Genomic DNA, 14,542 nt, shown 5'->3' with positions numbered 1-14,542 from the left:
TTATAATCATTGTGTCACCATGGCTCTATAAAAATAAATCATATAAAATAAATTTTCTTACACAGCCAGCATTGTTGAATTAGATCTCTAGGAATGCAGTTGTTTGGGAAAAAGGCATTATTTAGACACACTACGTGCATTATGGATTTGATACTGTTTTAATGAACTTCTGTAAATTATTATTATATATGTAATGTATGACTAATTTTTAATATATAATTTCCAGAAGATTTTTTGGGGGAGGGGGCTTCACTTTTTAGAGAAAATATGATACCAATATTCTGTTTCTGAAAAATCCATTAACTGGACATTTCCCCAATGTCCTTAATAACCCATAATCTAAGCATGTCAATTATTTCCTACCATTCCTCACTGGTCCTCTCAAAACTCAGCACCAGTTTGCAATTATGGTAAGACATATTATAATGCACTGCTTTCTGTTCTGGGGGGTGGTGGTGAAGTATAATGCTACCAAATGCATAATCTGTTACCTTCTGCTACAGAAAATGGGCACGGAAGTTGCATCAATGTTCTCAAAATAGCCCACCTTATTTATTTACGGTATTACTAGACATAAAAGGAATGTTACATGAGCAAAAATGTTTATGTACAGATTCTAATCAACTACACAAGTTTAGAAGTCTGTGAATTTCTGATTCAGACTTACAGTACTTCACAAAATCCTTCTGAAAATCTTTTCTTGTATTGACGAAGGCTCTTCCTCTCTCAGTGCCCACCACAAACACATCTGTTTCATACACAGCAATGCAGGCAACCTCTGCCTTAGACTTGGCAAGCTCTTTGCACTATGGAAATAAAAGGTCGCCATTTAGAACTGTAAAAGCAAGAACTAATGTTTAATATGTTTAATATGAAAACGTATATATACACACTTAATGATTTTTTCTCTCTCTCTGGCACTGCTTTATTTTTTAAAACCATGGCTACAGCCTGTTCTGCAAAGGAGAGCCTTTTCACAGAAAAAAACCTGCACAAACTGAGACCTATGCAAACAACATGAAAGTGTTCCAGTAATAAAAGAATGTGACATCTACAGTATTGCTGTAGGTGCTAGATCAGATTTACACAGTATTCCGCTTTATTCACTTTTACCAGTTTCTTAACATCACTACAGTGAATCACTACAGTTGTTAAATTAGTAACAGTTGTTAAGTGAATTTGGATTTCCTATTGACTTTGCTTGTCAGAAGGTCGGGAAAGGGAATCCCATGACCCCAGGACACTGCAACTGTCATAAATATGAACCAGTTGTCAAGCATCTGAATGTAAATTACATGACTATGGGCATGCTGCAATGGTCATAATTGTGGGAAATGATTGCAAGTTACTTTTTTCAGTGCCATTATAACTCTGAAAGAACTGTTGTAAATTGAGGACTACCTGTACTATACTCTGATGCAATGTTAGGAAACAATGGTCCAGATTGTCAAATAGTTCTAATCTGTTTTGAAAATGAATTGATGATTAAAGAGAAACAGACAAACATATATATAAAAGTCCCTGGAGATATAAGCCCTGCAGGAAAAGTCACAGTATAGCAGATTCATATTGTATCTTACCATTGACTCAAGGGCTGACATGAGAAAGGTAACCACCATTCTGCTTTCAGATGAGTCCTCATCATGACTAGATGCTGCTGCTGCTGCCATTGCTGCTTGAGCCATTTTTGCTACAGAGAAGAAAAAACTGTGCTGTTAGTCAAAATTATATCTGAATATAAGGAATTTACCCTCCTATAAGACACACACACACACACACACAGTGAAAACCACATTACAGATGATTTGGGAGAGGAGCTATGGTTTATTAATGAAAATATTAAGTCACTCAATAAATTTACTGGAGCACGGACAATTACCAGTTGAGTCACTTGTTTTCCAAATCTTTCCCCATTTTTCTCACTGGACATTTGGAACAAAGGATTACCACTCAGTATGAGGCAGGCAATTACATGCCTAGCAGTTATGGCACAAAGAAAAGGTGATGCAAAATTATGTCATTTATATATGTCATGGTAACACTTTTGAGATTTCATAAATTTCCCAATGTACCTTTCCAAAACATTCTAAATTTAGATCCATACTTTCCAATTCTGATAAATTTTGTTGATATGTTGGATCTTGGAATCCATTCAATCTTGGATTCCTCTTCTTCCTTTTTTCCACAAAACTTTGTGCTTCCAATTCTTTCTTCAATTCAACTAAACCTTCATTTGAAAGCTCTCCCTCAGTGTTGGCTACTAACTTTTTCACATATTCAGTATCAGGCTCTAAATCAAATAATTTTATGTGTCGACATTTTATTTTCATTTGGGTCAAATCCTTCAAAATTATTTACAACAGAAAATGTTTCAAAACATTATGTCGAATTATTTCCTGTGCATTTCACATTAACATCCTGCCATGCTACTTTGACATTTCTCATACAATGGAGGATAGCGTAGTCTTTCCAAAATTCATGCAATGCTACCCTATCATCTTCCATTGCAACTATGGCTTTGGCAAATATTGCACATATATAATTATGCCTGAAATATCAGGATGACTCCTTGATCCATAGGGATTGTGAAGAGAGATTGTGTTTTTGATAGATACAACTATATCTTGTGGAGAGGGATTGTGTCTTTTGGTGGGTCATTCCATGTCAAGTGGTCTGGGGCTCCCTGCTCGACCATCACCGATTTCAATGAAATTTGGTGTGAACATGCACACACGTCCCCAATGAACATTGGTAAAGTGTTACATTTGCCAATGCAATACTTTCGGAGATAGTCGTTTGTTTGACCCCCATACTGCAGCCTTCTACATTATGACCCTGAGGATTCAGCAAGTTTGAGGCATAATATAATATTTTGTTGAGAGAAACAAAACTTGGCCATCTTGTACAACTTGTTGTGCTCTATTAAACAAAATAACAAAAATATTCTCACGAATGATCTCCATCTAGATAAGTTGGAGCAAAGTTGGCCGAAAATGACTGCGGCTCGAAAAAAGGTTAAAGTTTGGCTTTTTATATCTCTGCAAGGAAAGGTATGAGAAAAGTGAAACTTTGTGCGTAATAACTTAGCCACACAAGGTTTTCGAATATGAAATTTCATTCTCCTACTGCTTTCCAATAGTTTAAAATTGAGTGTAAACGTGACGGTTTTGTAAAAACGCCAAAAATATGGTATCTTCAGCTCACTTTTACAAAAAAAAGACCTCCTGGGAACTGTTAAAATCATTCCCATTACAAAGAGCATGTTTTAAACCTCCTAAAAAATAGGGTTGGTTTTCCATCACTGATGTACAAAGCCCTAAAAATAGGGACAAAGTTGAGGAAGTTGTATGGCAACATCACATGCATTCTATTACTGTTTCATCTTGCTTGTTTTATATAGACATCATTACTACTATTATATTGCATTGGTCTATGGTGACATTGTCATTACCAGTTAAAGCACTTGATACAGCAACCCCATCGCCATAGGGGGCACGCGCAATAGCCATGCAACACCAGCCAAAGGTGGGTTTCTTGGTCCAGGATCCCAAGCCTGTAGTTTGGTTTCTTCCTCGACATTCCAAAGCCTTGTGTGGGTATCTGTCCGGTTCCCAAGCCAACAATTGGGCAGATCATCCTAGGTTCCCAAGCCTAAAGTGAGTATTTTATATGGTTCCAAGCCGAAGTCCGTACTGTTCGTACTGCCAAATTCCAACGATTGCTTATTTATTATTGAATTTACACCCATATTCTTTAGCGTCGCTTCTGGGAATTGATATTGTCGATCTGATGATGTAAGTGAAGACGCTGGAAGCACGCAAATAAGATGTAGTTCTGGAACCCAACAAACATCTTGTCTTTCAGGCCAATAAAATGAATGAGCAGCCTCACAGATGCATAAATGTTATCAATGCATCATTTTGTTCGACAAATGATTTCCACAATGTTGCTTACCCACCATTTTTTTTTTTCAAAAATGCAGGCAACATAATAACTGGGAAATATGTCAGCTGATTTTAAATTCGGATTCTTTTTTTTTTAGGTCATGTTTTTTACTGTATTTATATATGTATTTTGAAGACTGTATTGTCCGGGCAATTCATTTTAGATAACTTTTAAAAAAACAACAGACATACTGATAGTGATAATGATAATATATGTAATAATTATAACCATATTTATAATTATATTAGCTTATTTATATATTAATTATACTAGCGTACTTATAGTTATAAACAACGTTCATATTTTACTTACACATAACAGTGATCTTTCTTAATCTAATTTCTACCACTTATTTCTAACCATTGATAAAACCTATTCCACATTAAATGTATCTCCTTTGTCTTTTATTTTCAATGTCAATCTATCCATCTCTGCACAGTCCAATATTTCTCAAATTATATTTTCATCTGGTGCTGTGTCCTCATTTTTCCAATACTGTGCAAAAACTATACTCGCTGCTGTCAATACAAGTTTATAGTCCATTTATCATAACTTTCTGGTATTATACCTAACGAAAATATTTCTGGCTTAAATCTACATGCCACTTAATCATCTTTTCCAGCCAAGTGTGTATTTTCATCCAATATTTTCTTGCTTTCATACATGCCCACCACATATAATAATAAGTACCTGGAGTCTGATTACATTTCCAACATTTGGGGGACATGTTGTTAAACATTTTTGCTAACCTTGCTGGTGGCAAATACCACCTGTAAAACATTTTATAAAGATTTGCCTTATATGTAGTAGCCATTGTCAATTTGTAATCTCTATCCCAAAGTTTTTTGCCATTTATCTAGTTCTATAGTATGCTACATTCTAAATCATTCTTCCAGATTAAATCCAAAGTGTTACATACTCTTTGTTACCATGCTCAAAGCAATAACACTGACAGTATTATCTATTTCTTTCTATAAGTCTAAGATTCATAATTAGGAAGGTTTTTAAGGCAGTACCAATAAAAAGCAGATTTGCCAACTTTCATCCACAAATGCATATCAATATATATTGATATTCCCATCCATATACCATTTTGGGAAACGCTCCTTATATGTTGTTCGTCTGAGCTCCGAGGTTGGCAATTTGGTTGCAAACGTTTCGTCATCATTTGAGGAGACATTGTCAGTGCGCTTTGAATTTTACTCGTCTGTCTGAACACTAACCTTTAAATACATTTTTATTGGTGCACATTTGTGTGACTGTAACACCCACATTAATTTGCATCACATAAAAAGATATTTAAAGGCCAGTGTTCAGACAGAAGAGCACAATTCAAAGCGCACCGACAATGTCTCCTTGAATGGTGACAAAACGTTTGCAACCAAATTGCCAAGCTCAGAGCTTAGACCAACAGCCCAATTACCAATACAAGTACAATACCATTCAAATACATTTCAAACATTCCTTATTTTCAAAAGCTAATAAAAGTTCAGTTTGTATGTTCATACCTATTCTCTGCATTATAAGAATTCTGCACAAATAAAATGGAACCTGAAATAACAAAAAAAATGTATCTGAAAAGTGGTATTTTGTACACAAGGCAAGTATTGTTCTACGACTTTTCTAAATTGGGGGAAGGGGTTAGATCTGAGTCCCCAAAGTGATCAACATCAATCCCCAAGGTTTGATAGAACTATCCAAACGGTTGATAATATTATTCATAGTATTTTTTTGCTTAAGGTAGCATTTATGAAATTATTTACATATAATACAGGTAATCCTCCACTTATAACCACAACTGGAACTGGAATTTCAGTTATTAAGAAATGTAGACATTAAACAAGTCATTAAATGACTAGATCCAATTTTACTACCATTTCTATCAGAGTTGTTAAATGAACCTGGCTTCCCCCAAAATGACTTTGTCATATGCCATCTGGGAAAATCACAAATGCTCATCACATGACCATAAGATTCTGCAAGATGCTAAATGTAAACTAGTTTCCAAGTACCCCAATTGTGCTCATATGTTTGTAGCCATGGTTGTAACTTCAAGGATGGATTGTAAATCACTTTTTCCAAGGTTATCTTAACTTCAAACCATTAAACAAACAGACGTAAGTCAAGGAGTACCTGAAAATATTTGGAGTCCATTAAATCTGAATAATGGTGAACTGAAAGTTTGGGGACCACTGGGCTAGGCAACTTAATTCTTAATGTGTAATGTTATGAGTGCTAGACCATACAAATAATAGTATATATTGCTGCAACAATCAGGATTCTGTCATCCTGTTAACGTAATATAAATGTTTGATAAAAAAAATATGCCTATTTTATTGCATGTACTTCTTAATCTCATGCATCGTTACTCAGATATCCCACTTAATTTAATTATCTTTACTAACAAAACTTATGGCTAGAACCGCAGCCTCTAAATATAATGAGATTCGTTTCTAAGTAAATATACCTACAACTGCTCTTTTAATGTTAAGCATCTCTAACATTACAAAGTGAAAAGTCTTTCCAATTGGAACAGTTATAAATACGGTGAAATATATGCATACATAATTATACTTCCCGCTTTTGTGGTGTTATTTTAAATAATTGTACATATTGTATTTGAAAGCTTCCATATCAACAAAGAATGTTTCAAAAATAGGCAACATTTGGAGGAAAAAGACTTACTAAATAGTTCAGATGACATTAATACATCAATATGAGGTAGAGTTTATTGTTTCAATGAGGATTACACAGTCCCATGTTCAAGTTCCTACTTCACTTAAGAAAAGACTGGCTATTTTGGGGAAGTGGGAATGGAGGCCCAGAATGTATGCTGCCTTGAGCTTTCAGAGGAAAGATGTGATATAAATGTAATCTAACAATAAGTATTGCTAATTCACTATACTATGTGTTAGGTCCAATAATAGTAGTCTAGCTTCTATCCAAAACACTTAAGTAAACCGAAGGTAAAATTAGTCTTTGCCAACCATTCAACTGAATAAGTTAAAACGTGCCCCTCTAAGAAAAGCTCTAAGAGGGAATTGACGAATCTAATTAAGAGAAAAGAATCAGACTTCTATAAAGTATGGAATAATATGTATAAGTGGCTAGAAATCAGAAGCCAAAACACAAAATAGGGAATATAAATATATGGTGATACAAATAATGAATATTATTATAAGTGTTAATGCTACGTTTGCTACTTTATAGAACAAGTTTAAAGCAATAGGAAGGCAATGTAGAAGGGAGAAATATAAAAGCTAAGCAAGAAAGCTGATATAGAAAGCTGTGAAATTATTGTATAGTTATGTATGTTCTGTGTTTCGTTTTGTTTTTCTTGTTGTATCTTCTTTACTGTTTTTAAAGATTAAAACCTTCAATAAAATTATTTTTTTTAAAGAAGAAGCTAATTAGAATCTCATGTAAGGACTTAGTAACTAATACCTTTAGGACTTTGAAACTTCAGCCATTTTTTTGCCAAGACTGGCCTGAAAATTAACTTTATTAAGAAATGTAACTTTCTCTACCATATTTGTATAGGGAAGGACCACTATGAAGAGTAATCCATTTAATCTCAATTAGCCAATGCTAAAAATACATTTCAAAATAAAAAGTGTTACAAATTAAAGTGATTTTTTTTTTAAAAAAAGAACAGGCAATTACAAATTTAAGTGTCTGGAAAATGTTAGGGTGACATTAAAATATCTGTTAAAAGTTCTTTCAGCTGACAAATGTTCATGTACCTTTTAAACATTCCTTTATCAAAATGCATGATACAAATGCAACAAATAAAAACCCTACATAACAAAACATATTAAAATATGGCTGGTATTTGGATTAGATGGAGATCTGGGCAGCTCTCACCCTGATGGTATTCTAGATGGCCTTAAAGATCTGGCTGATCTACCAATGCCTCAGGGTAGGGGGGATAGAACCTTAGTTGTGTTTGTCACATGCTACATGTTTGGATATTAGTCCGATTGCAAACTTATTTTTATTAGCATCCTTTTATTTATTTTGTTCTATTTGTATTATTTTTACATTGTGAGCCACCCAAGACTATGATAAATGTCTTACACCCCAAGTAAAATAGCATTCAGTTGAAAAGTATGCAACATATTTTAGTGAAGAGAAACATATTTTGCAGATCTTGTTCAATAACTTTTTGTGTGTCTCCATGTCTGTTTGTGTGTGCCTTTGAATTAGTCCTTGACTGCTGAAGATTGCCTAGACTACTTACTGCAGTTTTCTTGGCAAGGTTTTTCAGAAGTGGTTTGTCACTGCCTCCTTCCAAGGGCTGCAAGAACGAATTGCCCAATGTCATCCAACTAACTTTGTGCCTAAGACAGGACTAAAACTCACATAGGCTGATACCTTAAGCCAGTGTTTTTCAACCACTGTGCCGTGGCACACTAGTGTGCCGTGACATAGTGTAAGGTGTGCTGTGGGAAAATTACTTTATATATAGTCAATATAGGCACAGAGTTAAAAATTTTTAACATTTTCTAATGGTGGTGTGCCTCGTGATTTTTTTCATGAAAAAAGTGTGCCTTTGCACAAAAAAGGTTGAAAAACACTGCCTTAAGCACTATACTAAACTGGCTTTCAGCCCAAGGATTTGGGGCACATCAATATTTAAACAGAGTTTGTGGAATGAACAAATTTCTTAGGTTTAAAGGAAAAAGATAAAGGGCCAGATGTCCAGAAACTAAAAAGTATTATTTCAGAATCCTGAAAGTAAACAGAAAACCTCAAAACCTATCTGATCTTCTAATAGCAAAATCTATGCTCCTTTCCAGAAGAACAGAAAAAGATTTGGAATGCCCCTTCTCTATTTGGATTTAGAGCATTGAAGCAACATGTATTAAAGTATCAAGGACTACACTGAAGTAGTACAAAAAGAAAAAAATTGAGGATAAAATCCAATTAGTCAAGTGCATTCTTCAGAAGTTTTTTTTCTTTAAAAAAAACCTGCTCTAACTAAACCTATATGTGTTCCCTAACATCATAAAAATAAATCTTTATTCAAAGCATACTGCTTTCATTGATGTTAGGTAGGGGGAGGGTATCATGACAAAATTCAAAGGTTTATCTTCAACCAGATAGGGGAAAGGGAGAGAAAGAAAGAGAAGAACCAAGGATCAGAACAAAAACAAATTAGTACTACTCATCCCTTGTATTTCTGGCAAGGTAAAAGAGGAAGATCAGCTGGGTTTAAAGTAAGTCATTTCCCATTATCAGCATTAATTTGGAGAAGCACAAAGTCAAACACTACCAGCAGTAATGCTCCTTTATCTGCAGGCTTGGAGAAAAATGAAAGGGAAATGAGGGAAGTGTGATTAGCTCTAAATTTTCAGCATGAAAAGATCAAGATCATACACAAGCAAGAAGTAGCAATTGGATTTCTGAAGAGAAATGCAAAATGGTGCCAGCAGAAAACGAAAGTTACCATGGAAGCAGGAATGAAAATTTGGGCAACAATATCTATATAAACTGGCATAGATTGTGGTGGGGTAGCAAAGGTTTCATTCAGAGGCTTTTCCTAAATACAGCAATAAAAGGAAAAGATATACAGGTGATCCTCAACATATGACTACAATTGAGCCCAGAAGTTATGTTGCTAAGTCGGAAATTTGTTAAGTGAGTTTTGCTCATTTTACACTTTTTCTTGCCACATTTGTTAAGTGAAATACTACAGTTAATACAATACAATATAATAGCACAATTGGAAAGGACTGTGGATGTTTTCTAGTCCATCCCCGTCTAGGCAGGAAACCCTATACTGTTTCCGACAAATAGCTATCCAACATCTTCTTAAAGACTTCCAGTGTTGGAGCATTCACAACTTCTGGAGGCAAGCTGTTCCACTGATTAATTGTTCTGTCAAGAAATTTCTCCTCAGTTCTAAGTTGCTTCTCTCCTTGATTAGTTTCCACCCACTGCTTCTAGTTCTACCTTCAGGTGCTTTGGAGAATAGTTTGACTCCCTCTTCTTTGTGGCAACCCCTGAGATATTGGAACACTGCCATCATGTCTCCCCATGTCCTTCTTTTCATTAAATTACACATACCCAGTTCCTGCAAGCATTCTTCATGTTTTAGTCTCCAATCCCCTAATCATCTTTGTTGCTCTTCTTTGTTGCTCTTGTTAAAATTAGTAACATGATTTAAGTGAATCTGGTTTCCCCACTGACTTTTCTTGTCACATGACCCTGGGACACTGCAACTGTCATAAACGTGAATCACTTGTCAAGTATCCAAATGTAAATCATGTGACCTTGAGGATGCTGCAATGGTCATGTGTGAAAAATGTTCATACCACTTTTTTCAGTGCTGTTGTAACTTCAAATGGTCACTACGTGAACTGTTGTAAGTTGAGGACTACCTGTACCATAATTCATTAAAAGATTTGAGGACTGGAGGAATGCTGGGTGGAAAGGCCCATTCTGATATTATATAATTTCTAATCAAATCCACAGCCAAGAAAAAAACCCACAAAAGGTTCCACTCAAACATTATAAAAAGGAAAGAAACAAAGATGCGCATGAATCTCCCAAATTGGAAATAGGTTAAGGGCAACTAAAAAGCTATTTAGAGAATTGGGAATAATATATGTGGAAAATGAAACTTATTTCTGAATGATTATTTATAGGCTATCTATATAATCAGGTAGTATCTATGGAACTATGCCTGTATATATTTACAATACCACTTTCTGCCAATAAGCTGACAAATTTTTAAAGAATTGACTTCTAGGAACTGAGAAAAGGAGTATCATATTACTTATCTCTTTCCATCCTACATATATGGGAAAAAGCTTTCCATATTAAGAAAAACAATGTAAAGGGAAGACAGTAGAAAAAAAGAAAATATGGACAACTGAGAGGGGATATGAATTATTCCTATTTAATTATTTATTTAGTGTTCTGCTTTCTGAACTACACCACCAAAGAAGCTTATAAGGGCCCACATTTATGATTCATTCCTATCCAAAACTGGTAATTTTTGTTTAAAATACATTAAAACTCTTACACTTAAAAACCAAGATGATTACAAAAATTGAATTGGTCACCTCTACTTTTGAGAAAGGAAACAAGATGGGAAAGAGGCTTTCATCTGACCACTGTAAATAAGTGTGTTAAAAAGAGACAAATACACAGGGAAATAAATGTTGCAGATTTGTTATTTTCCTCTTGTCTTGGGGAAATATATGTGGAAGACTTCATATTCAAATATTCTCTTTTCAGTCAGTTTTAAAAAGAAAATAGTAAAGGACCACTAAACCACAATTCATGGTAAATGGTTAGCAATACCACTCCTTTTATCTAAAATGAAAATGCTTCATTGGCCCTTTCTCAAAATAGGTGTTCAGCTTCCCTTTGGAAAGTTGGCTGAAGAAGCCTTCTCTGGACAAGGGAAGAAGAGTTTGAAGAAAATTCATTAAAAAATGTCTCCCCTTCTCCTGTCCCTATAGCGAAAGAGCCAACATGATAGTAAAAATAGCATAATACTAAGAGTTAGCCCCTCAACCAAATTGGTCACAAAAATTCTGCTACAATAAGGAAAGTGGAGGTGGAGATTAAAGGAATGAGAAAAAGTAAACACTATCTCCTCCAGTTCATGTCCAGATTTTTTTACCCAACTCTCAAGATATATCTCTTTTTCCATATAGAAAGAGTTCAGTCTACTGGTTAAGGCAACAGGCTACAGACCAGATTGTTGAGTTCTAGTCCCACCTTAGTCATAAAAGCTGCCTTTGGGCCACTCACTCTCTCTCAGCCCAACTCACTTCACAGGATTGTTGTGGGAAAAATAGAAGGAAAGAGCACTGTGTACATTTTCTGCCTTGAGTTATTTATAGACATAATAGTTGTGGAATATAAATAAAAAGGGGGAGTACGTCTTATACTCTGAAAAATATGGTAAATAAAAAATAAGTAAGGAAGTTTACCCCTTATTAACAGAAACTTAGGTTTGTGAAAGAAAAATAGAATAATTTTCCAGCACCTGTTTTTCAGGGGATACCTTGTTAATTTTCCAGAGGGTACCTCAATAGTTATAATAGTCTTAATTGTGTTTGCTTGCTTCTAATAAGGCATATACTTTGTATCAAATACTTTTTGATGCAAATGCACTATTATCAATTACAATCATTAGGCCATTGGGGGAGCTCCTCAGTCAATTTTTCTGCGTTTACCTTAACTCCTTTACAAAGGGACAGTTTCTGAATAATTTAATTATTAGCACTAATGAAAAAATTATCTTTACCTCTATCCCCAACTTTCAGAAAGAAAAGCTTACTGATTCTGTTTGAAATCCTTGCAAGTTTTATGCTATATTTCCAGAAAGGAGTTGAAACTTTTCGAAACATTCCCCTTTCTGAACAGCAACAGTGGAAGAAAAGTTAATTTTATTTAATTAATTTACTTAAGAGCATGGATTCCTCTTTTAGGCATAAAGATTCTTAGAATGGCAAACAGAATTAAAAGGCATATAATTTAAAAAAATCATCAGTTTTTTAATAAAGTCCGTAACAGAGAAGGAACACTGTGTAAAAATATTATATGCTCTACATAATACTACTATCCCAGACTTTGAAAATGAATCTGCTCAATGGAAAATACAGCTGGTAAAAAGTATGAGGGAAAGAAACATTAAGTCTATAATATTTTTTTTAACGCACTTACAACCTTTTTAGTGGAAAAGCAGGAGAAATTGATTGCATTTCTAAGAAGGAATATACCTTTTCCCACTCTCTCAAAAGCGATCAAATGAAAAGGGGAGAAGGGTTGAGAGGACCAACAAAACACCTACAGTCACCGCGGTGAGGAGTCATGAAAATCCTCAGATTAAGCTAAGAAAAATCGGCACGAAAACCAGCAAGGGCGACATTCGTTTTCCAAGAAGGGGCTTTGGGGGGGGGGGGTTTGAGGGGGAAAGGGAGGATATTTAAAATAAAATAAAATAAAGTGGAGCAAACCTTTCCCCCATCGAAACAGGCAGAAGTGTGGGAAGGAAAGTGAGAGGCACAAGAAGGGGGAACAATAATAAGGATCGATCATTAGGCAGAAATGAATTAAAATGAATTGTGCCGCCTCCCCCAACGGAGCCTGTTGTGAGGTAAAAAGAGCCAATTAAGTTTCTCGCACGCCCCCCCCCCGCCAACAGCGCGAGGGAGGGGTTCTCCCCCCCCCTTCACGCGCCTACGGAAAAATGTGAGGAAGCGCCCCTTCGCCCCCCCCCGCGCTCTCCCCCCACATGAGGGTGAGGAGGGGGAGCGTGAGGAGAAAAAAGTCGCTCGTTCCCCGAGCCCCCCCTCCCGAACTCTTCCCCTCCCCCACTCACTCGTCGCTCCGGAGTCGCGGGGGGGGAGGAGGGGGGAGTAGCCCGTCCCCGTCCCTCCGCGCTTCCACCCTCACGAAAACAATGCAGGCCGTTCGGCTGAAGGCTCCCGGGGTCTGGCCGACTCGGCTCTCCCGCGCTCGGCTTGCTTCTTCGATGCTCAAGTCTCGGGCGGCGCGCGGGCCTCAGCTCAACGGCTCACCCTGAACCCAGAACCGAGCAGAAGGTGGGGGGAGGGGGGAGGAGGAGGAGGAGGAGGCTGAATAGGGCGAGGGTGGTCTTTTTTTTCTCCTTCTCGTCCACCAACCCGCCTCTGCGCATGCGTCTTCTCCGCGGGGTTACTTCGGGCAACGTAGTTCTGCCTCAGCCCCTCCGAGCGACGGGGAGGGAAAAGGAGGACTACCACTCCCAGAAAGCCCCGCGCGCGGGCCGTGCTTGGAAAGGCTACGCTGGCCTCTTTTTCTTCAGGACCAGAGAGTCAATGGGGAGTGGGAGGGTGGGAAAAAACATGGCTGTGCATAGCTTGAAGCGGCTGCGTGGGGGGAGGGGGGGGGAGAGAAGGAGGTGACGGGGGAAGAGACAACCGTGGCTGAGGAAAGACTACTGTAGCCCAGGCAGCGGAGTAGACCTGCTAAGGCCTTTTGCAGCTCCTTCCCACGGGAAGAGCGCCTTGCAAGACAAGAAAGGCGCGGGTGCAAGCAAGGAAAGGAGCGGGGAAGGGGCTGCAGACCCACCACCACCTTGGACGTTTTAAAAACCTTTGCGGGATGGCCAACTCTGTAAGGGGGGTGCATAAGCGCACCAACGTGCCTACCGTCCCTGTCCTAATGTTCCCCTTTATTCGTATCCATTTCATGTATTCAAATCATATTTATACTCATGTATGCTATCTAATACATGCTTGAGGAAATAAATAAATAAAAATAAACACACACCACACACGCGCATCCTTTGCACACCTTGTTTGTGAGGTGAAGAAGGACATGGCAGACGAGCGCGCCTACAGAGAGACATAGGTGTCCCACCCGCTTCTCGCTGCACAATGAGGGGGAAATCTTGCTGCGGAGGCTGGAGATTTGGCAAGGGAGAGGAAGCCCTCAGAAAAGAGGCACGTCCTCCATGGATTCTGAGGACCGGCAGGATCACCTTTTTCCCTGGCTGATTAGCGTTGCTCTTAATAAGAACGACAAGGGGCAGCCACAGTAGTGTTTTGCCCCATCTCTGAACTATCGTCGATTTACGGAAAACATGAAAATA

General features: G+C 37.3%; 1 protein-coding gene across 5 annotated transcripts in view; it reads right to left on the bottom strand.

The window, feature by feature from the left end:
* Positions 1-13,604, bottom strand: part of GTF2I (general transcription factor IIi) — a 67,338-nt gene extending 53,734 nt beyond the window's left edge. For 2 of the 5 annotated variants that reach the window (XM_032217153.1, XM_032217149.1), the window contains exons 1-4: positions 13,289-13,604; positions 5,454-5,496; positions 1,581-1,690; positions 668-806 (exon numbers count right to left, since the gene is read on the bottom strand). In XM_032217153.1, the coding sequence (XP_032073044.1) occupies positions 668-806; positions 1,581-1,690; positions 5,454-5,466 (262 nt within the window). In that variant the 5' untranslated portion in view covers positions 5,467-5,496; positions 13,289-13,604. The remainder of the gene's footprint in view (positions 1-667; positions 807-1,580; positions 1,691-5,453; positions 5,497-13,288) is intronic. The other 3 variants (XM_032217151.1, XM_032217152.1, XM_032217150.1) reach the window with 2 other exon arrangements.
* Positions 13,605-14,542: the final 938 nt, after the last annotated feature.

This window comes from Thamnophis elegans, chromosome 4 (genome assembly GCF_009769535.1).
Source record: "Thamnophis elegans isolate rThaEle1 chromosome 4, rThaEle1.pri, whole genome shotgun sequence".
In the NCBI taxonomy this organism is placed as follows: Eukaryota; Metazoa; Chordata; class Lepidosauria; order Squamata; family Colubridae; genus Thamnophis; species Thamnophis elegans.
The sequence above is the reverse complement of the archived record's forward strand: the minus strand, read 5'-3'. Positions and strand labels throughout refer to the sequence as shown.